General features: G+C 40.0%; 1 protein-coding gene and 1 non-coding gene across 2 annotated transcripts in view; both read right to left on the bottom strand.

Moving 5' to 3' along the window:
• The window catches only part of kif26ab (kinesin family member 26Ab), an 83062-nt gene extending 58634 nt beyond the window's left edge, over positions 1-24428 (bottom strand). Inside the window, 2 exon segments of the mRNA XM_044143267.1 lie at positions 22423-22641; positions 24117-24428. Coding sequence (XP_043999202.1) covers positions 22423-22641; positions 24117-24251 — 354 coding nt within the window. The 5' untranslated portion in view covers positions 24252-24428.
• Positions 1925-1998, bottom strand: trnai-uau. The gene has a single exon. It is a non-coding gene; the product is annotated as a tRNA-Ile (tRNA).
• Positions 24429-25012: the final 584 nt, after the last annotated feature.

The following is a 25012-nucleotide window of genomic DNA, read 5'->3' as shown; positions in this document are numbered from 1 at the left end:
GCGAAACTTTAAAGAGCGTAAAACTAATAATCTCAGTTTTTATCACAATGACCCCCTCTGAGTTGTCTATCCAGAGGGAATGAGGAAATATAAAGATGAGAATCACTAAAGTGAGTTGAAACAAGCTAACCTCAATCATTCTCCTATAATGTGCTTTTATGATCCATGATCGTTTGTGATTCCTTCCATTTTTCCCAAAATATCCAATATACAGAACATTCATTTTAGTGATATACATATATTTTGCTTTTTGGTGATTGAAAAATAATCCAGTTTCCATTATAATTGTTCCACTGCATGCAGCAATTTTTGTTTGAAATTTGAGTGCAAACAGCATGAAACTGCTCAAGCTGACACAGAGAATTTCACACTGGCTCAAGCCTAATATGAACCTGACTTTATGTTCCTGTTGTAATAAATAAATATATACTCCTGGATCTGACCAGATTGCTGGGGAGGTGGGGACAAAATGATGTGCTGAGTATCCTTCATTATAAATTCTGTCCACTTCTCCCTCCAATAGACAGTATGGTGATTATCCTGGAACGCTGCCACTATAAAGGATAAATATTCATATTTTTCTGTTGCTGAGAGTGTCTGAGTTTCAGTCTCTCTCCCACCATCTCTCTCCACAGAATCATGGTGGCTCAGTAGGTTCAGTGTGTGGGGAGAGAAGCACATAATGAGGCGCAGTAAGTGCTTATTGTTGAGCGTGGCACTTTTTTTATTTGCCTGATGTCTCAATTTTCACCTTCCTGCGCCAGTAAAGATATGTGAGCGACGGGCAAATTGGTTAACATCATAAATGTGTAGGGGTTATAGGAATACTCATTCTAGCTCCTTATATGCTAAAATTCTGAGCTGGGCTGAGCATTCCTGCCTCATCCACATCCAGTCTGCAGAGCGGTGTCGCATGGAGTGACACACATTGTGTCTCAGAACAATGCAGCAGCAGAGTCAGTCTGGTAAAACATTATAGTGTAGGTACACCACAGAGCGGGGGTACTAATTTATCATAAAAGATGTCATTACCATGCCAATAACTTGTCAGAGAGCACAATTATTTCTAATAATAGAAACACAAAACATCAGGCCAGAGCTTTCAGTCAGGGATGATGTATTAATGGAAAACTGTTGTGTGTTTATAAAAAAAATCCACACTGACAGCTGGCAAGAGTAAAAGATAGAGATAAAACAAAACAACGAAAGATAAGCTCCAACCAGAATCTAGTTTTTCTTCTGCTAATTGAGAAGTCTAGACACATTTTGTGAATCTCGGTGAGATAAGGAAGTAGGCTGAACTGTCTCTGTGGAGAATAGCACAGACTAATCCACTCATTGACTCTGCAAGATTTTCATTCACCATCACTGAAAATGCTTAGCTTATCAAAATTTTTCCACAAGCACATTTTTTCACTTTGTGTTTTAGGAACAATAGCAGCCTGCAAACAGAGTTGTGGACTGCAAGCCAAAACTCCTTAAACATTTTCTCCAAAAAATTGAAATATGCAAATTCAGATGTAGTTTTCTAGGATTTGGTGTCACTCTCTGCAGTTATTTCATCTATACCTTTATTTAAAGGATTTTATTTTCCAACCATTTTTAATTTTGAAGTATTGTTTGTGTGAAACACTTTATATTTCCATTGACCAGTAAGGGGATTGAACCACTTACTTCAGCATTAATGGCACCACACCTCATCCAGCTGAGCTAAACCCAGCTGGACAGGGTTTTCTTAAATACATGGTAACTCATAATGTCGAGTTTCCATGGATTTAAGAGAACTTATATGATCTTACCTCAATGAAGATTTGAGTAAAGAGCTCATATTCTATTGTTTTTCAAAATCAATGTGCATAATGGTTTAATATACAGCCTCCTGTTATTTTAAAGTGTTGATTTCCTGAAAACTTAATATTTCAGTTGGCTAGTGTGGGGATTGAACCCATGACCTTGGCATTATAAGTACCCTACTCTGACCAGCTGAGCTAACCAGCCACGCAAAATGTTGAGTTATCATTAATGTAAGAAAAACTGACATGATCTTGACAAAAGCAGTGAAATTCTAAAGTTTTTCAAAATGAACATGAATTATGGTTTAATTTGAAGCCTCCTGCTACTTTGAAGAGTTGATGAACTGAAAGACTTTATGTTTCAATTGGCCAGTGTGGGGATTGAACCTATGACCTTGGCTTTATGAGTACCATGCTCCGACCAACTGAGCTAATTTTGCATCTTCGTCAACATAAGAAAAACTTACATGATCTCACTACAATAAAGATTTGACGAAATGCAGCTATGTTTTTCAAAATCAACATGCTTAAAGGTGTATTCTCCAGCAATATTTTTATTTTGATGTATTGATTTTTTTTCCCAGCCATTTTTATTTTGAAATGTTGATTTTATTTTAGAGGCATTTTTTAATTTGAACTGTTGATTTTAGGCCTGTCACAATAGCAAATTTTGACGATAATGTTGTTTGAAGAACTTTGCACACTGATTTAATGGAAATGACCTAATAATGCATGTGATTTTCTGCCAAAGATGGATAGATTTTGGCTTCTCTCCACAATCCAATACCATGCCTGTTAGTACATCACTGTAAATTGCCCTTAGGTGTGAGTTTAAAGGAGCTGCAAAGATCAACAGCTTCGATTTGAGAATCAGTTAATAAATCTCTCCATTTAGGGAAGAGAGCCAAGAAGAAAGTTACAAGAAAAGATTAGAGTTCATCACAATCAGTGCAGGGCAGCGAACATGTGCAAGAAGCTGCTATTGTTCGATTAGATTAAACTTTAACTTTTTACATGCAAAATACTAGGTGTGGCATTTTGAGATGTGGTGGTAAGAACGGGTGGTGGCAGTGTCAGGCTGTGGTGATATATTTCTTTAGGAATAATAGAGGAATAAGAAAACCGACACTACATAAGACTTGAGGCTGAGGTGGATGTTCCCTTTCCAGCAGGAGGTCTTCCCAAACATTCAGCTAGAGAAACAATGGAATGTTTATATTGTAGCACAATGATGGTCTAGTCAAAGTTCAGACCTAATCCAATTATAAATCTCTGTCAGCACATTAAACTTGATGTGTAAAATGCTCTTAATATATTCTGACCAAGCATGAGCTTTTTTGCAAAGGAGAATTTAGCTTCTAAGTCCCAGTCCTGACAAGTCTTTGTGACTTGTATAGGATCGATAAATCAAACTTAAATTCCAAAAACAGTTGCAGTGATGGATGAGTCCACAAAGTATGAACTCAGCTGAGTTAAACACATTCACGATACACCCTTTACACTTTTTTAAAAATTGATAGTCAACAATAATTTTCCTCGTACTTCACACAATTACTCTCCTTTGCGTTGGTGTACCACACAACACCCTAATAAAAAATGCAAAAGTTTGTGGTTGTAAAATGACAACCATGCTTTGTGAATACTTTTTCAAGTGTGTATGTCAAAGGCACCGACAAGGGAAACCCTGAAGTCGGTGCTTTCTGTCTGCTCACCTAAATTGTCGGAACAACAGATCTCAGAAAAAGTGGAGGAATTCAGATTGATGGGAAGACGTGTAATCCTTAGACTGCAGCTTAGACGGCACAAGAAGAGGCAACATGATGACAGGATGTGTCAAAGTGAAAGCTTTCAATCTAGAATGTGATTTGTATATTTTGTTGAATATTACAACAGTATTTATATGAGTGGGTCTGTTGCTGTATTCATGAATGATACTTATTATTGCATGTAATATAATTAAACACCGGTTTGAGCAAATAACCATAGAAGACAGAGACTTATGAGACTGAGACAGGGATACCAACCTAAAGGTATCAAGTTTAGGATGCAGTTTCATCTCCTTGCCTCTCAAGAGTTTCTTCTTACAACTAATGACTTCATGCAAGACTGAATAACATGTTACATTTCTACTTTTTCCAGACACGCATTCACAAAGTCAGATGTGAAGCAGATCAGGGGATGCAGAAGCACGCCCTCGCCATGTTCAGGGTTTGATTGTTGGAGCGAAGGGGTCAAAGGGCAGCTAATTTCACAACTCACAGGGGTCAGCTCTGGTGTGGCCTTCTGCCGGAGATCGAGAACCCCAACTAAAGCCCTGTCAAGAAAGACAATTGAACTCCGACCTCCATGCTGATGGTGTTGACCTCAGACAGAGAGCACACACGTCTTAATCTGGGTCATGGAGAGAAGATCAGGTCCCCCGCTGCCAATCTGGAAACTACACGCTGAAGGAGCAACTGCTGGTGTTTACCGTCTGGGTTTTGTTCATCCAATCAAACCATGAAAAAATGGCACAAATAACAGGAAACGGTGAATCTTTTTCTTATCCAGGATGTTGTTGTGGTCACTGAGGTCTGTGTTAGATGAACATTTAAGATCACGCCATGTATCCTTGTGGATGGGTTGGACATTTACCTTATTCTGATTAGTTATAGGGATCATCTGAAAACTTGGCAATTAGTATGTAATGAGTAGTATTGTCATAACAGGTGCAAACAGGCTTTAGTCAGAGGTCAGTTCAGATCTGTAGCAACATAGACTGCTATAAAAGAACTCTTCCATCCCTAAAAGAAACATCTATAATAACTCATTGTCCAGGTTTCTTCTACATTTAATTTGTATGAATGTTTGCAGTATTATTTCATTTAATTAAATGTTGATACTTACAACAAATCACTAAATTAGAGTAAACTTGCACTATGTGAAGTAAAAGTGGCCCTGCCTGACCTTGGGATCTCACTCTAATAGTTTCTTTTCTGATTGCTGTGGATAAAGGCCAGTAGTTCCTTTTTCCTCTTTCTTCTCTTTATTGCTGGGCAATTAGTTGGGCTTTCTATTTAGCAGCTAGGCTGTCGTTGATTACTTAACTCTGTACTACCTGAATCTTTTATCTAATGCATAACACATTATTACCCAACAGACTCAAAAATGTACACAAACTGATAATTTGAACAAAAGACATAGGAGACAGAAATGCAGCTGTTAAATTTGCAAATTAGCTAAATATGAATGAAACGCACCACTAGGTGGCAGTAAAGAACTCCAACATGTACTTTGCATCTGCATGTATGTGTTGTATATGCATAATGAGGCATTAGAGGTATAAATACATACATTGCCCTAACTTTGTGATGGTTCGAGGTAAATTTGTGACAATACTCTAGAAGACATTAACACAAAACAATCATAGTTTTAAATCAATGTTAACTAAATAAAAATGATGAATGAAACTTTTTTAGTTTCCACTGTATGATTGTATTATTTGATAAATGAAATATTTTCAAAGCCAGCCTAGTTTGGCTAATTTGTATTCAATTGTAACGAGTAAAAGCCGCATTTCAGCCAGCTGACCAACTGTCTGCAGTAAGGAGTGGAGGAAGGGAAGTGCTTGTGCTCCATAAAGAGACATCTCAGACACTTTCTCTAGCATCTCTATTAAAGGATTTTAAACTATAAGAGCATGTCTAAAATGGTAATGACTTTGAATAACACCTAATGTGAATTGACAAGGTCTTGTCCTTTTGTTGACTTACTTGTTTTTCTTACCTGATATTTCATCAGCGCTCTCATAGCTCTCCACTAATCAGAATTTCCTCAAAGCTGCACTCTAAAACAAAGCTTTTTGCAGCTCTGTTCTGTGCCTGCACCATCCTGTTGTAAAGATCTGCATAACGTGTGTGATGGATGGATAAAATCATTTGACACCTCCAGCCTGACGGAAAAGGTATTGTGATTGAGGTCTAGAGATCACCCAGAGAGAAGGAGTGTCTCGCTTTTATGATTAACATCATGCCAAAAAGGATTTCCCTTCCTAAACAGAGACATGTGAGGCTGCCAGCCAACGGGACACGGCCAGATGGGATGTCTCTTAGATCTCCTGCACTGTTTTAGAGACAAAAATTACCCAAACCTGTGTCAACAGCTGGGAAAGGCATCCCCCTGCTGCGCTTTGTGAAAGTGATAAAAATAACGCCGTGAAGTATCCCACTGTGGGTTACACCCAGAACAGGTCTGTTTTTCCTGACTGGGAGGGTCACCGTCAGCCAGAGCTGGACCTCCAGCCAACATACATCAAGGCAACACTTTCCTACTCCTCCATTTTCGCCCCTGTCCTTTCCTGTTTTGACAGGAAACAGGAGATGATAACATAGTCGCACAAAACAAGCAGAGATTGCGTCCGACCTGCTGCCATGCTGTCCTCGTGCAGCAGAGGATGTCTGTTTTCTTTAAAGAGGCTCGTGTCCAGGCATTAAAAAAATATAACACAACGATGTGTTCCAAAAACATCACAGAGGAGCATTCACACACACCTGATGCACACCTGTCATCCAAACAAGCTTTCAAAAGCCTGTCACAGTCCATTGTCCAAAATAAACTGCCTCAGTCACGGACACCAGACTGAGACAGGAAAGATTTAAGCAGCGGCGTTCACTGAGGGAACCCAAACATCAAACTTCAAGGGTAAGCAGAGGATAAACGTCTCGCAGAGAGAGGAAGGCTGGAGAGGGGAGTGGTTCACGACTTGGATCTCCTGTCCGAAGCTCTTTTTGAAATCTGCGTCTTTTATGTTGTCAGGAAGCGCACCACAGTAAGACACAACAACCAGGGTGACGGAGCCATTAGAGATGGCTTTGTAGACGGTGTGAGAATTTCAAAGGAGTGAGAAACTTTGATTGCCCTTTTTGATCCCCCACTAGCCTTTGTTTATGAGCTAATTAAGCATTGTTCCACTGCTCTAGGGGTCTTCAGCTCTCCATCCAAATAGCACCATAGCATGACTTTTAAAAGCTACTTTATTGCTTTTATGACACCCTCTAGCCTAACAATTAGAATGGGAATTACTTTTTATATCACAATCTAGTGTGGGAACCACCTTCTGTCAGGAAAGTGCAATTAGTTCCTAAGTTGTGCAAATGTTTGTGTGCCGAGTACACAAAAGAGACAGACACACAGGCGAACACATCAGATGGGTCAAATTCAGTTCAAACCTGGTCTGTGGTGTCGGCATCTGTGGGAGTTCAAGTGTGTCCAGCATTCAGCCCTCGGCTGGACTGTGCAGCCAAAACAGCTCTGCTCTCACAAAGAGATGAAGACATAAAGGCCCAGCGTGGGGCAAGGGAGCACCGAGGGGTCAGCCTTGGACCAAAGGGGAAGGAAGGGGGCAAAATGGACATGGTAATGACCGTGTGACTTTGGTTCACAAGGCCAGAGGAAATGTTAAGACACGTCTGAGCAGAAATGTTCAGAACCTATTTTTGTCTGAAAGTCACACGTTACTAGAGACGCAGGTGCATCACAGTGACGTAACTATATCATTGAAAAGTTTAGCTGTTCAACTCAAATGGATAAATTCCAATAATATATAGATTCATTACAAAATATTTCAGGTAATTTTGATAACTGTATTTCTTTAAAATATCATAAGACAACAGAAAATATTTTAAATATAAAATATTATCCCTGATGTGATTGACACAATCAAGGAGAGACTACTGACAGCTGTCCATCAGACAATCACTGACATCCTCCACATCTGCCACAAATGATCATTGATACAGAACAGACAGGGTTCTGTGTCCTGGCATATAAATCGAAACTTGAGTGGAAGGAAAAAGGAAAGCGTGGTAGAAAATCTAGACTAGTACATGGGTTTCACCAATTAGTGCGTGAACGTTAGTATCATTCCATTTTTGACCACAATAAATTTAATAATTAAAAAGTTGTAAAATGGTGATTTCTGCATAAAATAATCTATAAACATGATATATTAAACATTTACCTTTAAAAAATATCATATCAGGTACAACATATTTGTAAAAAAAAAAAAGAAAGAAAAAAGAAAAGAAAAAACACCTCAAATCTCATTTCAACTATGTTATTAAGAGCAAAATATCAAAGGTGTGAGCAGCACAGCATCAACTCCTGTTCTCACCAATAAAACGTAACAGGAATTCATCAAATTCACAAGCGCAGGTGTGCTTCCCAGGAACTTCCACCCCTTTAGTGCCAGGAATCTGTTGAGGGACAGCATTTCCGTGTTGCACAGACATGTTCAAAGGCATTCCAGTGATGTTTTCGTTTGATGCATAAATTTAGAGCAGTAAACAACAGTTACGATCTGTCATTTTGATTTAGATGTCACCGAGACAAGAATTACTTAGGACCCCTGAAGCCTGTTTCAAAGATTAGCTGCAAACCGAAAATGCACAACCTAAAGATGGCACAAAGATCGACATGCAGGTATGAAACCCCAATAAAAACCAACTTGAAATGAAAGTTACATTTTGAGATAACCTAACTTTACTAGATTCATCCCCCAAACAAACATTTTACTAAATGTAGGAACGTCAGAATCCCCAACTATTAGTTTTTGATGCCTATTAAGCCTTTTTAAAATGACTGATATAAAAGACAATCATCCATCAAAAGAACACAAAAAAGATATAAGTTTTTTTTTCCCCAACAATGAAAAAAGAAAATCTTTACTGAAGAAACTCTGGTTATAGTGGCATCAGATTATTAAACACTTTAACAACTCAAAACACACAAAAAATCTTGACTTTCCTAACTTAAATTAAAAAAAGGTATTTGGATAAGAATAAATGTGGGGAGCCACATAACAGCCCACACTCTTCACAGGAAATTCTGCAAGCTTGATGTCACTCTCAGCATGGGAGCTGTTCGCTTCGCTGGGGGGGTCTGCACCACAAAGTTCCCTGAACAAGCAGGATGCCTCATCTTTTACAGGCGATGCTGAGGTGAGCAGGAAACGTAGAGAGACGGGAAGAGGCAGTTTGAGACTCGTAAACAGAAAGGTTTAAGTTTAAGTGCTTGACACACATGAAGGAAATAAAGCAGCCCAGAGCTCTCCACCAAAGAGAGTGACATCATAAAACAGAACGGCGACAACAAGAGGGGAAGCATAAAGGACATATCTATTAATGGGAGGCCGGTCATAAAAGAAAGAAGATGGAAGGTTTACTTCAACAAGCATCAGCTGGGAGTCATGACAATTTCAAGATGTCAACATTTTTAAGGCAGTAAAGCTCTGCTATTTGAATATGAATCTAATTATCCATGTGTGGCTGTTTTTAGGAACATCAGTAACTCTTGGTCCAAGTCACTGCAGACAGGAGAGCAAAAGACAACAAAATATTTGGTGAAGTCAGCAGTTTCATATGGATGTGATGGCAGGATGCTTCCTGGGAGTCTTAAAAACAGCTTTTGCTGTTTCTGTGAAAGAATAATAGGAAACCAGATTCAAACTGCAAACACCATTTTATTTTAATGTCTTTTTGGCTACATTTTTTCAACCAGTTGTTTTTTTAAAAATCTGGCAAATAAACCAATATTAACAGGTTTTTATGTGCTATATGATGACATTAGACTCCACATAGGGTGACTGTCTTAGTGATAGAGTAATTGTTTTGCAATCATAAGGTTGTAGGTTCGATTCCAGCTTCCTCCTGTCACATGTTGATGTGCCCCCGGGCAAGGCACTTAATCCCATGTTGCCTACTGACCTATAGGTAGGTTGGTATGTATATTGTTTTAAAAATGTGTGCGCATGTTGGTGAATTTGGCCCTGGTGAAAGTTTTCTGCTGCCAAAAAAACATTTCTACGTGTGCACTGGAAAATGTTTCAACATCTTCTGAGTTCTCCCTGCTCACCGCAGTGTTGTTTTATCAAACAAAGCATTTTTACAGGCAAAAAGTCAAAAAGTGCCCTTTAGATACTCTATTTCCTAAAAGTACAGAAGTTTGCTGAACTGCTTCAAAGAACGTAAGGTGCCAATCTCAGAAAAGCACACACCTACTGTATCTTTATTGAGTTTTTCTTCAAAAAAATCCATTATGAAAATCCATACAGCTGCAGATGACCTTTTCAGTGCTCTGCTTGTTGAGAAATTCAACAACACATTTTTTTATGGAAATAAAACCAACTTGGCTGCCATTTTGCAGAATGAAGGGCTATGCCATTTCCTTTCAAATGTCAGCAGACAAATTATTAAGTCAGGCCATTTAAGGCTGAAAGAAAAATGCTAGGTGAACAAACAGCTTTCTTTTCTAAAGCAATGTGTCGTAATGATTTGGAGCAAATCTAGAATCCAGAATATTTCCATAAAGGGGATTGAAGTGTAATTTATTTCCATGTCCTTGAAAGCTTAGAAAGTAAAAATCTAATAACTAGCATAACTATCTGAGCTTTTCAAACATAAAAGCAACGTCCAGCCACAATCTCCAGCAAACAGGTCACCATCAGATATGTGTCTGTGTGTCACAATGAGGACAAAAGCCTGACTGTAATAATGCAATCATAAATTGGTAGCAGTTACGACCAGAGAGATGGATGACTTCTGCTGCAAAGTGGAAAAGATGGAGGGACTTTAAGCGAGCTTCATCTTTCTTTTCTCTCTGGTGCTTACACGCACATCCGCACATCATCAATACACACAGTCGGCCTCGCTCGCAGAGCTGGATGCTCAAGCATGAAATGAACATGAGCAATGTGAACTTTGACTGGCATTTTCACACCCCGCCAGGATTTATGGAGCACTATATATACGTATCAGAATGAAGCCGCTGATGATAAAAAATAGCCCAAAGCTTAGGTAGGAAGTCCAGGGAGATGAGTTAACGTTACCTGTTTACCAATCATAACACAGAATCCATCAGCTATTACACAAATAGAATCACTGGAAGATGCTTGTGTGCCTCCTAACAGACACAAAAGGAGAAATATGCTGTGAAAGCAAACTGATGCACTAACACAGTTTCCACAAACCGCAACCACAGCGTACTGTTGGTCTGTAAAAGGTTCTTTAGGGAATAAAAAAGAGATATTCATCTGCATCCATACACTCTTTCCTGGTCTTTAGCTTATCCAAAATCAGATCCCAGATAACAGTTCTGGACATCCCTCTCCCAGGTCCAGGCTAAATTCAAAACAAAGTCCCTCCAGCACGGTCTGGGTCTTTCTCAGGGTCTCCTGATTCTGGTGCAGTGGCGGCTTATCTCTGAACTCTGCAATGGATGATGAACCTGAGCCCAGCCCCCATATTAGTGAGCTAATTTACTTTTTGGCTTTACTCTTTCTTCCATCATTACTGCAAATGAGGCCCCAGTCAGTTTGTTCATCTCTCACTTAATCTTACGAAACATCTATGAAGGGATGTCGGCTGTTCTTTAAATCAAGATTGGAGACTTCACATGCAAGAAATGCTACAGCAGTTGTAGCCAAGCTGTTTGGTTTTACCTTTCAGCGCTTCACCTTTTGCTGTCTTTTAACATGCTGGACTTGGAAACGTTTCTTAGTATTAAAATAAATGGGAAATATTAAGAACAGAGATGTGTAACACCACTTTATGCTCCTTTAAACATGTATCTTATCACCTCTGACAATTAAATTAGAGCTTTTTTCAGACACATGGATTTGGACACAATTGCTATTTATTTTGAAATTATCTTTTGGAAATACAATATTATCTATATTCTGAAGAAAAGTTAAAAAAGGAAATGAGGTATGTTGCTATTCTTTTTAGCTATATTTCAAAAATTTAATGCATCATTTTACCTTGCACAAAATTTTTTTTTTAATAGTTAACGCTTCAGAGGAGCAGAAGTTGGCTTATTGTGTCTCTTGTAATAAATAGTTATTACATAAAGCGCCTTTATAAAAGCAAATCCCAAAAAGGCTTGCCTGGCTGGTTATTTCTGAAAGTACATGTTGCCAAATGCTTTTAACCTTCTGAACTGACAGATGACATCTAATTTCTTTATTGATTCTGTCAAAGGAATAAAACAAACAAGGCTAAGTCAGCTCCAACTCAGGAATCACACTCTGCTAAACCGTTGTTTGCCCTGAACATGGGAGCCACGCCCAGACAGCTCAGAGTTTGCTGTCTGCATATCCATCTTGGCAACGATGCACAATGCTGGCATTCTCTTTCAGCACATCGCTATAAGCCAGGCGATTTGTCTGCTACCACAAGGCCTGCTGTCAATTGAGCACATTTTATGGAGCCAGTAGGAGATTACCTCCAGCCTATTGGTGTCTGCGTACCATGCTGAAAATTTATCTCAACAACAATGTCTCTCCAATACTCTAAATCAGACTCAATAATTGACTGCAAACCGCCCGGATTGTGCGCGTCTCACTCCAGTGTGACATATAGAGCTGAACGCTGGGAGATCCAAGACAGCAAGAAGAAAACACTCATTCAGACTTCAGACTTTTACTGTTACATATTTAGATCCACAAAGTCAGGCTGATGCATTTCCAATGGTTGCACATCTTGTTTCATTTGTGTTCTTTGTTCATTGACATTTCTGCCTCTCCCGTTCTGTTCTCATGCTCTGTAGATCTGTGCAGTGCTGTATCACATCGCCCTCTCAGACTGCGATTCAGCTTCATTGTTCATTTCAGTCTGGCTCTTTGTAACTTGTAATCCTTTGCCAAACAGCAGCAAACTCTTTCAGGCAAGGGTTGTTATGTACAATAATCATTCTTCAAACACACAGAGAGTGGAAGACAGTGAGAGGAAAGGAGGTGCTGGAGACTGCTGCAGCAGAACAAGGAGCACTGCCTACCAGTTATGTAAGAACGATCCAGAATAAATGCAGAGGAATAAACTCAGATGCACGATCAGAAGATAATGTAATTGAACCAGTAAAAATAATTATCACGTGATTATTTTTAGCAGGCTTGAAAAGAAAGCAAAGGATAAACACTTCAAATTCAACATCTAGCATAACAACTTGCAATCTGTTTCTTCAGCAGGAAAAGGGAAGCTGACAGAGTTAGAGAGATGATGGATTTAGCTGAAAAAGTTGCAAAACAAGTTAGAGACGGGAAAAGATTTTTGACTGGGCACAAAGGTTCTCCTTCTGGATAAACCATTATAGTCAAAAGTAGAATGGCTTCCAGTGGTCTCAAACTCCAGTCCTTAAGGGCAACTTTTCGATGTCTCTCTGCTTCAGCGCACCTTGCTCCAATATTAGCTCATTAGCAGAGCTCTCTGGAGCTTGACAGCATGCTAGTGAGGCAGTTTCACCAATTAATTCAAGTGTGCAGGACAAGGGACACATCTAAAAGTTGCAGGACTCTGTCCCTTGAGGAATTCAGAGATCAAAGCATGCTCATGTGTTCAACATTCAAACTTTAAAAATGACCACCAGCCTAAGTAAAAAGAAGCATGCAACTGATTTTCACAAAACTTATCCTGATCATGGTGCGTGACCAGAAACTATGGCAGCGACACAAATGGAAACTTTCCAAAAATTTTCAGGCACAAACTTGATGTCATCAAGTTACAGTGCATGTTACAATGAATCACATCCTGAGTCAGAAATATCAGAAGTGGGATTCAAACTGAGATTGCAACCTGAACACAGATCCTTAGACCACTTGGCCATCCTGACCTCCATCAGCTGTGAGTAAGTTGCCTTCATATGCAGTATGCACAGGGGAGTGAAGATCGTGAGTCTGAAAAGGACTTTATCAAACATTTAGCGTGTAGCAAACTGCAAAATTTAACGCATTTTTGTCAAAATTGTATGTTCAGTTTGTATTTCTTCAATGGCCCCCATAGGTATTGTGTGCATCCATGTGTGCCCAACCCTTGCCGTACAGACAAGGACAACATTATATACGGGCATAGATCTGTGAATTTGAATGCCTGACATTTCAAGACTTTAATCGACTTGAGAGTTTAAATCAAGACTAGAAAATGTTACCAATGAACATTTGAAGAACTCGTGTAAGATGTTTTGAAAACTACTGAACTGATGTATTCTCTTTATACCATTTCCAAAATAAATGAGCCATTGCAACCTTTCCAAGCTCCAAAGGAGTGAATATCCACGTTTAAGCATGCTCTCTTTGACAGGTAACTCTGGGAACATCTGGACGACTTTCTGCAAACATTACAGCACCAAAGACACAACAGCAACAACCAGATGGCCCGAAAACGATGCATCCTGATAAACCTGTGAATGTGGGTCTTGTTGTGTGTTTGTGTGTCAGCTCCTGTTTCATCCTGTTCGCAGTGGAGCCGCTCATCTGAGCAGCCTGAAGTGCAGCGTAGGCGGAAAGAGTGGCAGTGATTCCAGGTGTTGCATTCCGGCCGATTCCTGACGAATGGGGATGAGCATCGGCCTCACTCTCTTTCAAACCAAAACCCATCAGCCTCCTGCAACTGCACGGCCTGAACCCATTACCAGCACTAACTTGGCAATTTGCCCCTTGCAATTGCAATAAGTAGTGGACTAGCGAGCAACAACTGGGGCTGATTCACTTTCCCCGTTCAGCAAATGAAAGATGTAGAATGAAGCTGCAGCGGACACAGTAAAGATTTGACCGTCACTCCAGAGTTGCCCGGAGGTTAGAAAATGAGGCTAGTGGCTGGTGAAAGTGCTTCGAAAGCAGAGCCAGCTGTGAAAATCTGCAAGCAGCAAGTGAATGAGAAACTCACTGCACTGCACATAACAACTGACACAGTTGTTCCACTATTTAAAAAGCATGGTTGACCTGGAGTGTTTGGAAGAAAAGAAAAAAAAATGAACAGCAGGTTAAGATTTATTAATAGATAAAGACTTTTGCTGACATGTCAATTCTGATTGTCAAAAAATCATTAGAAGTGAATTTGATCTGATCAATTTGAGTTTTTTTTATTTACAGTAATACTAAGTGTGTTAAATGCAGAAACATCCCATTGCCAAAATACTGACAGAGTAGTACTTTGTTGTGGCATGAAAAGTAATTACCGTACATTGATTAATTTTAAATAAAAATTTACTATAAACTGCCAGTTATGCTTTACTATCAAAAAGATGAGCAGCTTAGGGACATAAGTTAAAATTTTATCTGTAGTTTATAAACAAATAAAATGGATAAAAGTAATTTATTAACCAAAATTGTGTTCAGAATCTCTGATTACATCCAGATATCACAGTTTGACCTTTAAAAAGAAGGTTTCACAGCCTGATACTGAAAAGTGATTCTTTGACACAAAAATCTATCCGTCCGCTTGAAAGAGAATGTATAAACATCTACAGAGAGCAGTAAATTGGCCTAAAACAACTGCATGCTGCTACTGCTCAAACATACAGTGCTGCACGGTAGCACCATGACTGATGTCTATGGTCTCTGCACCACTTGACACCAGATTATTGCTCTACAGTTTAATATAGCCACATGCCATAAAGTAGAAGTCACACTGCATGCAGGGATGAAGCAGGAGCACAGCTCATCTCCTCTCTTCTCCTGCATCGTTTCTCATCTCCTCCCAGGCTCTTTGCAGTGAAACAGGCTGCAGAGCACACACACACGCACACACACAAATATGACAGAGAGCCTCTGGGGCTCAGGTGTTTAAAGGTGCACAGAACAATATGGCCCTGAACTGTTTTAACTCTACGTTATCTCAGGTTTCACAACCGGGAGGGCTCTTCAAAGTCTTTCCTTCCATCTGCCTACCAGTCACTCCATCCTGCTCTCCTGCTGCGAAATTGGCAAAGCACACCTGTTCCAGCAACCCCCTGGCCCAAATGCTAATCTACCAGACATTTTACGACAACTGATTGCAAGGACAGAGGTCAGCAATCGAGGAAGAAGCGACAATCTGCGTGAGAAACCTCGCAGTTAAATCGAGCTGACTTTTTCATGTTTATTGCAGTTGCTTGTACATCCGCATGCATCCATGCGCATCACTGTTATCTTTAAAGAAATATTCCAATAAAACTGAGCATTTTGCCTTGGGCAAAAAGGAAAGGCATGCAGCTTTGACGCAATCTAAATGCATCAAACACAAGCTTCTCTGCTGCTTCAGGAACCTGATCTGAGGCACCTACAGACACACCAACATGACTTACATTTGAATGGATTGATGATCAAATGAGGAACAAAAATGAAACAAATCCAACATGAATCCCAGTGAGTCATTTATGAAAATTATTCTTCCCATAATTCATTAATTCAAAGTAGAAAAAAACCTGCAAGAAGTCTGATGGTATAAATTAATTTGCGCAGCCACATTCGTAGTCACATGGTTATACACGATCCATAAGAGCCGGAGACGCTTTGTGCATACATACGAGACATGATTAGCTGTAGTGTACTTTTTCTTCATGTACAGGATCCCACTTGGTTGTAGATTCAGTAGATGGTCTCCAGTGGCCTGATTAATGGTAAAGGTTTCTGATTCCACAGTGCAAAGGTCCCAGGAAAGGTGAGGCTGACCTTAACCTCCAACAGCTTCAACCCTTCGCAGGCCTGCAGGACATTATCTTTTAATCTCGCTGCATGCTAATTTACCTCACAAGGTCTACTGTTGCTTCTATATTCATAAATCTCAATGTTTAATAGGAACTGTTACAGTACCAGTAGAAGCAATCTGCAGTTTCTGCATTGCAGCAAACTCCAATGTACCATTGGCTCAGAAAATAGAAAGCACTGAATCATGTTGATGAATCCAAGTTTCTATAATCAGTATAAACATATTATAAGACAATTAAGAAGCTATAAAGTGTATAATACACCAACTTATTACTTGAACATTAAAAGGACTGATATCACTACGAATGTGTTGGCAAAGTATTTACACCCTGTGTCAAGTTTTATTTTTTGTAAATTTCAAAGTATTTTACTTTGATTCCAAGCCAAAAAGCACTCAGCAACTTTGGAAAAACTGCAGAGATCCTCATCTCAGGTGGAACAATCAAAATTATTAGACACAAATTTCCCATACTTGGCCTTTATGGAAGAACGGACACAGAAAGACATAAGAAGTTCAATTTGTCGCAGTCGATAAAGGACACAACAAATGCATAGAAGAAGGTGCTACTCAGATGAGGACAAAGTTGAAATATTTAAGTTTAATGCAAAACATTACACATGGTAGAAAGCTAACACTAGCATCACCCTAAAGACCCAATGCCTGTTGTAAAATATGTATTTCTTTAACAAATAGTGGGTGAAAACCTTTTAGAGACAACTAATGACTTGAGACTGAGGGCGAGGTGCCAGCTGGAAAATGGTCCTCTAACACTCAATCAGAGCTGCAGAGGAAAATATATCAAATTGTATAATGTAAAATATTAAGAGCAAAATATTGTCAAATAAAAGTAGGTCTGTATTTTTCCACTTTTCCACTTTAGTTTTAACAAACAATATTTAAGATTTTAGATGTGCCTGGGGTCTAAAAGAAATCCAACCTTTCTGACTTTCATTCTCTCTGAATGTTATCTCTCAGTGAGCTCCACAAATACAATTAAAGGATCCCTTTCAAACAGGAAAGATATACATTTTTGTGTGTTATCTGGGCTGATTTGCTCCAACCTGGCCTGAGGCGAGGAATAATAATCTTTCCTGGCAGCGGGTGATTTGTTACATTTATAGAGGTCTGTGAACTAACTAATTTAGGCCTCCCTCTGCTCTTATGCAAACAGCTCACAGAGAAGATGGCAGGTCTGCAACGGGAAAACAATTTGGTTGTTTTTCCTGCATCTAATCAAGATACCAGTGTATCTCTTAACTTCATATTAGGGATTCTTTCATGTCAGAGATTTTCGCTCTGCAGTGAGACGTTGTGGGCGGAGGTTCCAGTCAAACTCCTATCGGTTTGTAGCAATTGTTGACAGATCCTCTGATTACAGTAAGAAGCTTAGTGGTTTCTTTGATGTGGAGTTTTAAGCACTAATCTTTTTCTAAAAATCATTCCTTAGCCACCATGTTCAGCCATAATAAGCTGTTTAAAATTATTCAAATTAAGGAACACAGGCAGTCTACCACTAATGACTGAATCACTCATCATCACAGTTTTAGGTATGCAAATCAAAAAGGTGAATTCCCTTGATTCAATAAAGTATGGGGGTTAGTACCTACATTTAGACAGAAACATTTCATGTCTGGACAACATGAAATGTGTTAAGGCATCCAGCATGAAGGAAAGAAAGAATTGTAGGACTGCAAATAAAATAATGATTATTTAGTGAAATGTTCTTTTTTGGTATTGGTGCCAAATGTGTGCAAGCACAAAAGTGCACATAGGCATGAGTCTCTGCAACTCTGCATCTTTGTGTCTGCACAGGTGTGCATGTAAGCATTTTTTGGTGATGATGGTGGCCAAAAAAAAATTTCAGTGCAAGAACAGGGGATCCCAGTTAGAAGTTGTGGACCACTGCTTTAAAGAATCCTGTTTTTCTCTGCATTTGCAGTGGCAAGTTTTCAAAGAATGTCTCTACCAGCTTTGCACATCTCCAGACTTGCATCTCTTTTCTTTGCAAAATAGCCCTAGCTCATTCAGATTGGATGAAGACCATGTCCAGATCTCAATTGGATTTAGACCTGGATTTTATTTTTTTTTAATTGCATCGTTGTACTTAAACTTTACAGCCTCAATGTCATTGTTCTGTCATATAAAATATCCAGAAAACACATTTAAATTTGTAGATTTATCATTGCATCATTCAAAGCATAAATTTTAATATGAATACTTTTGCAAGCTACTTTGTTAACCAATTTTTCCTTGCACATTGTTTTCTCACACAACTGGTGGCCTTTTTACAAAGCTGTGCTGAATTGCCGACATACAGGGAGAGGCCCTCGCTTCCACAGCTTTCTTGTGGGACATACTGTAAGCACGTTCCTCCAGACCCAAACAGGAAAATACAAAGAAAAACTGTCTGGGAGGCTTCAGAGTGTGTGAAAAGTCAACTTTCCCTCCAGCAGGCTTGATGTTGAAAAGCACATTCACTCTTCCTTGAATTTTAGTCCTCCTGATACTACTACTGTATTCAAACAATACAGTATACAAAAAGAGGGGATGTCTGGGAACAGAGTGACTTCCTCTTAAGAAAAAAAAAGAAAAAAATGGGTCTGCAGGCAGATTGGGAGGTGGGGAAGCATGACCTCGGGTAAACAGTCTCCACTCTCGGTTTTTCCCAGGACAGACCCAAACACTGTCCAAATCTAAGCAGGTTGCAGGATCCCAGACACACCAGCAGGCCCCATGAATGATCCTGCTGACCTTATACCCTCCATGGAGGAAGTAATTTGGAACCAATCATCCATCCTATGAGGCCCAACAGGTGAGCTATTCAAACCTCAAAAAAACAATGAGGTTTTTATCCTTTCACCTAAAGGAGGCCATACCACAGCAACTGCACAACAACAGTATCCAGCCATCACTACTTGCCACCCTGGAATTAAGGCCTCATTTAGCCATCAACAAGAGCAAATAGTGGGTAAAGAGGAGGTCTTCTTCTCGTTCTTCCTCATAGAGCACCTGGAGAGAGCCACAAAGTGCTGCCAGAGGGTCTGTCACTAAACAAGAGGTCAGTTCCAATGACAGATGACAGGACTCAAGAGAAGCCTTTATGGACATATGAAGTGGATATACCTGATAGCTGAATACAGATATGCTCTGAACTTTTCATAATGGACAGACCACACATAAGGAGTCCAGGTGGTTGAGAAATGTCCCTAGTCCCTTTGAACAGCTGCTCCTGGGTGAACCACAGGTGCTGTGGGATTACAGGTGAACCCTAAAGTGATGTAACTCAATCTCATGTTGAAATTCTCCCCCCTTTAATGACAAAAAATTAATGACAAAGGAGCACGGACCAGAGGCCAAACCCAGCCCGCCACAACAGTGGGGGCAAGACCTATATTTAACAGTGGTGGGAATTGTGGGAGCAGCAGCACAGGAACACTTTCAATGGACATCGAAGGCCGACTGGGACTGAACTTCCTCCTTAGCCTCCAACGTGAGCGGCCACTCGTTTCAGGCCTGTGGACCCCCCTTATTCCCCCCCACACCCGACAGCGACATAAAAAAAAGATAAGCATTGTTTGGTCGAACAAAGGGGCCACTTTAAATGTCTCAAAGCATCCAGTTTCACATCCAAGGCCAGTAATTGAAGTCAAGTAGAGCAATAAATAATGTCACAAGAGAATGATGAGAGTCTTCTAGGTTCTGTTAGAAAATAGCAAGTGGAGCTTCATTGTCCTTCAACCCCTGGTGAATAACAAGGGCAAGAACAACTGAAGGAGACAAATATGTTGAAAGAAGAACTCAAAGTGAGAATTAATAATCAGGAGTTCAAAACCACCTTTTCTACACATATGTTCACATAGGGGCCAATATTATAGGATATTAACTAAAAATGATTCCCAGCTGATATTGTCCACACGTTGCAAATTGTGGTTAAAACAATTGGAACTAATATGGTACCTAAAAGTGATGTGCAATTGAGATTCAGGTTCTTTAACAGCCAGCCATCACCCATGTAGAGTGCCAGATTAGTTATATTTCCATCCAGGATGGACCACATGTTGAAAGTCTACTTTAAACTCCTGACTAGCAATTCTCTCTTTGAGCTACACTTATAGGACTGTTACAGGTTTTCCTCAATTGAACCTTTACAAGCCATTACCTGGGGGCCATTGTGTGGCCTCTGAACCAACCCATGTGGGAACTATTGTCAGCCCATGTCTAACCAGTATTGTACCCAACACTGTTTGGGATTCCAGCTACCCCACATGGGTTCTAAATCTACTGTACAATTTAAGGTGTCCAATTGGTTTTACCTTATAGCAGGGGTGGGCAATTAATTTCTTCAGGGGGCCGCATGAAAAATCTGAAATATGTTGGAGGGCCGATCCAGCAATGACTCAAATTTAATCTTGACTCATTATTCATTTTCTCATACCTCTTGTTGTAATAAAATATTTAAATCATATTCTTTTGTTAAGAAGAATATTCAGTAAATATTAATAAAAATTAATTTGTGGTTTGGCTGAAGTGAGAATTAATACTATCAAATTAATAGTTTAAAAAAATATCACATGTGAATTTATTTTTAACTTTTTAATCTCTCCACAATTGAAATGGTGTGTGTTATATTAATCAACTGATCAACTGCATATATGAGCAATAAATGGTTTTAAGTGTTGGAAAAAGCCTGACGAACCTGCAGTGCTGCAACTTGAAGGACTAACACAAAAGTACCTCCAATCAGATGCAAATGAATGGGAAAACAAGTACCACAAAGTACTTTAAATGCAGCAGAAACTTAAAGAGGTACACACAAAACTAATATCACTTTAGGTAACATTAAAATAACTCATTACAAAATGTAATTACAAAATGAAACTGTAATGACTTGAAAACTTGTAAGAACCAAAACTGAAATACTACAAGGAATAGACAGCTTCAAGTATCTTTGTCCTGGATTCTCTTTAATAAACCAACTTTTTTCCTGTGAGATTTGGACACCCATCTGTTGTCACGCCCACCAGTTTGTCCCAGTTCAGACCCAAGCTTTCCAGACACGCATTTACCTCTACTAAGAGCTCACTCCCTGTTGTTGTCCCTTTCATTGACCGCATGCCTGCCAGCTCCTCCGTGATGCTAAATTCTGCATTGATCCCGCGCGAAGATGAGCAGCTGGGCAGTGTCCCGTATGTCACAGCTCTCATCCAAAGCCAGGGAAAAATACCGGTACTCAAAATCATTCACGCTGTCTTTCAGTTGCAGCACCAGGTTCGTCGCGATGTCCTCAATACTTCTCGTTACGTTTGCGGCGGGAGAGGGAGATGTTCTCAAAAGCGTCTTTATTCTCAGGACATATTAGCACTGCTTAATATACTCTCCGTCAGAGAAAGGTTTGCTCTTCCTAGCAATCTTGTGGGATATGACAAAACTTGCCTTGACTGCAGCTCCTCTAGATGCCAGGCGTTTTGTAAAAAGTGTTTGTTGAGCTTGCAACTTGGCTACGAGTACAGACGACTCAGTGACGTGCTCTTTCTCTGAAAAGTTCTTGTATCTCTTCTGTGTTTGGTCACGTAGTGACGGTGGATATTATATTCCTTTAACACAGCCACCTGCGCACCACAAACTAAACACACGGCCTTGCCTTTGACTTCAATAAAGAAATATTTCGCTGTCCATGCCTTGTTAAAAATGCAGAATTCGGAATCAACTTTTCTTTTTTTACCGTGAGATGACATTTTGTGGGGATCGTGTATTCGGCTGCTAGCATCACCTGTTGCTGTGCGTTAGCATTTACGTACGTGCATTCATAAACGGTGCGTCAAGCCCTTTCAAAATAAAAGACAGCTGTGTCGCATGCACACGAAAATACGGTGTTTTGTTTTGACTGGGGGGACGCGGGCCGGACAGGCATGCCCAACGGGCCATATCTGGCCCGCGGGCCTTAAAATGCCCAGGTCTGCCTTATAGGTTGTATTGAGTAAAGACAATCAGGGTTTTTGTAAGCACAGGCCTACTTAGACCCAACCAGATTGAGAAAACCCCATGGGGCCAACATGGGGTACTTACTTGCCCCAATATATGGTGAGGGAAATTAAATAGGGAAGGGAGATTTCACGGAGGGAATATAAACTAACCTTTAAGGAGCTGTGGTCTGCCAGAGTTTGCGCCTGTTTCTTCAGTTCGGACATGTTCTTTTGGCACTGCTGGCAAAAGCCTCCTTTCTCCTCCGACTCGGTGATGGAAACCGACCCGGCGCCCTCAGGTGGAGGACGGCTGCTGCATCGCACTTCCTCCGCGGAGTGAAATCTTTTCCTGGGACTCACCACGGACTCTCCACTGGGACATCCCTCCACCTTCAGCACAAGATAGACAAGTTTATCAGGTGAGCAGTTCATACGTCAGGTGCGCATAGGTAACAGTGGTAAACCTGAGAACAAGAGCACCTTTTGAGTGTGCAAAACAGAGAGATGCAGGTTAAACGAAAATGGAGACATAGTCAACAGTTCACCTCGACTGTGACACACTTACAGTGAACACGCGGCTGTGGAGGTCTTCTCCATCAGAAGACAAAATGCCCTCAAACGTTCTCATTCTCCCAGATCCGAGGTTTACACCTTCAGGAGAATCTTTCGTCAAAGTCAAACTGAAAAACGCGAGGCAGAGCCATAGGCTACTCTGAAGATTAGACTCACTGTCATCTGTCACATTGCACGTTGGCAAGAGCTGCACAACGAAAGTAACAAGTGAGCTTGTCCATAAGTTTGCAAGCTGCGCAGGAGTTTTTGGCAGCTCAATAGAGGAGGCGCTGTACTCTGCTAAAGTGGGAGGGCTAAACAAACTTTCTCCCCCCCGGGGTGGGGTCTCATTATTCTAGAGTAGAAAGTTTAAAAGCTCTTTCGATAGCTAAATTATTTAAGATGTTATTATTCTCGTATACGTACGTAAACATGTTGCTCTACGCATTAAATGGAAATATGGAAATTAAAAATGATCATTTATAATCCTGAAATTAGGTCAGGTAGATTAACTTTAGATGATTAATCTTAAACAATAATTTAAATAATAAAAAAGAGAATATATTATAACTAGGAAGGTAGTTTAACAAAAATTAGATGACTTTCAGTCTTTTCATTTAAACGCGCCCCTGCGCGTCGTTAGTAGGACTCTGACGCCATCGTCTGGGTAAAGAACAAAATGGCATTTCTCAGACTGAATTAAAGGGCTTCACTACGGGTTTAATATTTAATTAGTAAACTTTGAATATTTCATGTGGGTGATGTCAGCCACAGCGGCTACCCCTGAAAATGGTTTCTAAATTGTCCCTGTCCTTAGTTTTGTACGTGTTACATTGTCATATTACAAACTATATGCCATGTTAAACTCTAATTTAAGCCAGAAAACATCTTCTCTAGTAGTTTTGAGGTTAAATAGAGATAATCTGTAGACCTTTAGAGCGTTGTAGATTCAGAATAGAGAATTGTGTTCTATATAACAATCTCAGTTTCACACAAACATGTCCAGAACGTTTTACGATAATCGTCTTCTGATTTTCTATGTCATTATTCATAGTGTTGCGTTTTTGTAGATATTTATATAAATTTTGGGTTATATTTCTGAAAAATAAAAAAACTGAGATTTAGAATTTCCCCCCAAAAAAATAAATAAATGAAGAGTTTGAATTAATCTGAGATAAAGAGAATGGATGTTGCAAGATGCGCTCGAATCCCGGAGAGGAGCGCTCCTGCGCGCATCATTTTTCTGGATCCCAACTGTTTTTCCTCATCATATTTCCTCAAGTATTTATTCATCCCCGAAGAGTCGCTCTTACCTTTGTTTTTCTTCTTAGCAGGTGACTTGTAAAGCCAAATATGATGTCCGAGTCAACAAAGATAGTCCCCAGGTCTATGACGTTGGGGCTGGGCTTCCCTGCGTCGGGAGAGCCCGGTGAGTTTGGTAAAGCCATGCCGGCTGCAAGCGCTGCCCTAAAATAGATTTTACTCCTATTTGGTGCTTAGATCCATTAAATTCACGAGTCTCATTGTGCCAGAAAAGATCCGAGAGGTGTTTTAATCCCAACATCCAGGGAATTGCGTTGAGCACGTGTGCGTAAAATAATAACCTCCTGGGTTTCCAGTGATCTGGAGTCCAAGAAACAGACAAGTACAATCCACCGGGTTTGTATCCACTGTAAGACGCTACTTTTCGAGGTTGCTCATGTCTAATCTGTGACTGATGCTGCTACAGATCTGAGAGCGAACAAGGAGCACCTTGTGCATCTGCTGCGCACTGATCTCCTGCCTCTCTCCATCTCATCACCCAACTCTCCCTCTCTCACTCAGCCGCCCTCTCTCTCCGCTATAAGCTCCCCCCTGTCAGGCTGTGATGACCTGCTCTATCATCCCCCTCACGAAGATGTAAAACACAGAGTCAGTCCTGCCTGTAACCCCACACACGAGATCACCTCAGGCTAATTATCTTGTATCTACTTACAAAGTGTCACTGGAACACAAGAATGCCTATATTCGTCTTTTTGTCTTCTTCGGGTTAACAAGCCTTCAAAGTTAGACTTGTATAGAAGAAAATTTGACATATTATTATTATTGTAAAAGTTATCTGCGCAATAAATTAAATTATTCAACTAATTAAATTAAAAATGTGAAACTTGTGTTCAGTTGTAAATTTAAGATTCTCTATGTGCAAAGCGCTAAATCTCAAGTACTTATT

Source organism: Gambusia affinis, linkage group LG16, assembly GCF_019740435.1.
Source record: "Gambusia affinis linkage group LG16, SWU_Gaff_1.0, whole genome shotgun sequence".
NCBI lineage: Eukaryota > Metazoa > Chordata > Actinopteri > Cyprinodontiformes > Poeciliidae > Gambusia > Gambusia affinis.
The sequence above is the reverse complement of the archived record's forward strand: the minus strand, read 5'-3'. Positions and strand labels throughout refer to the sequence as shown.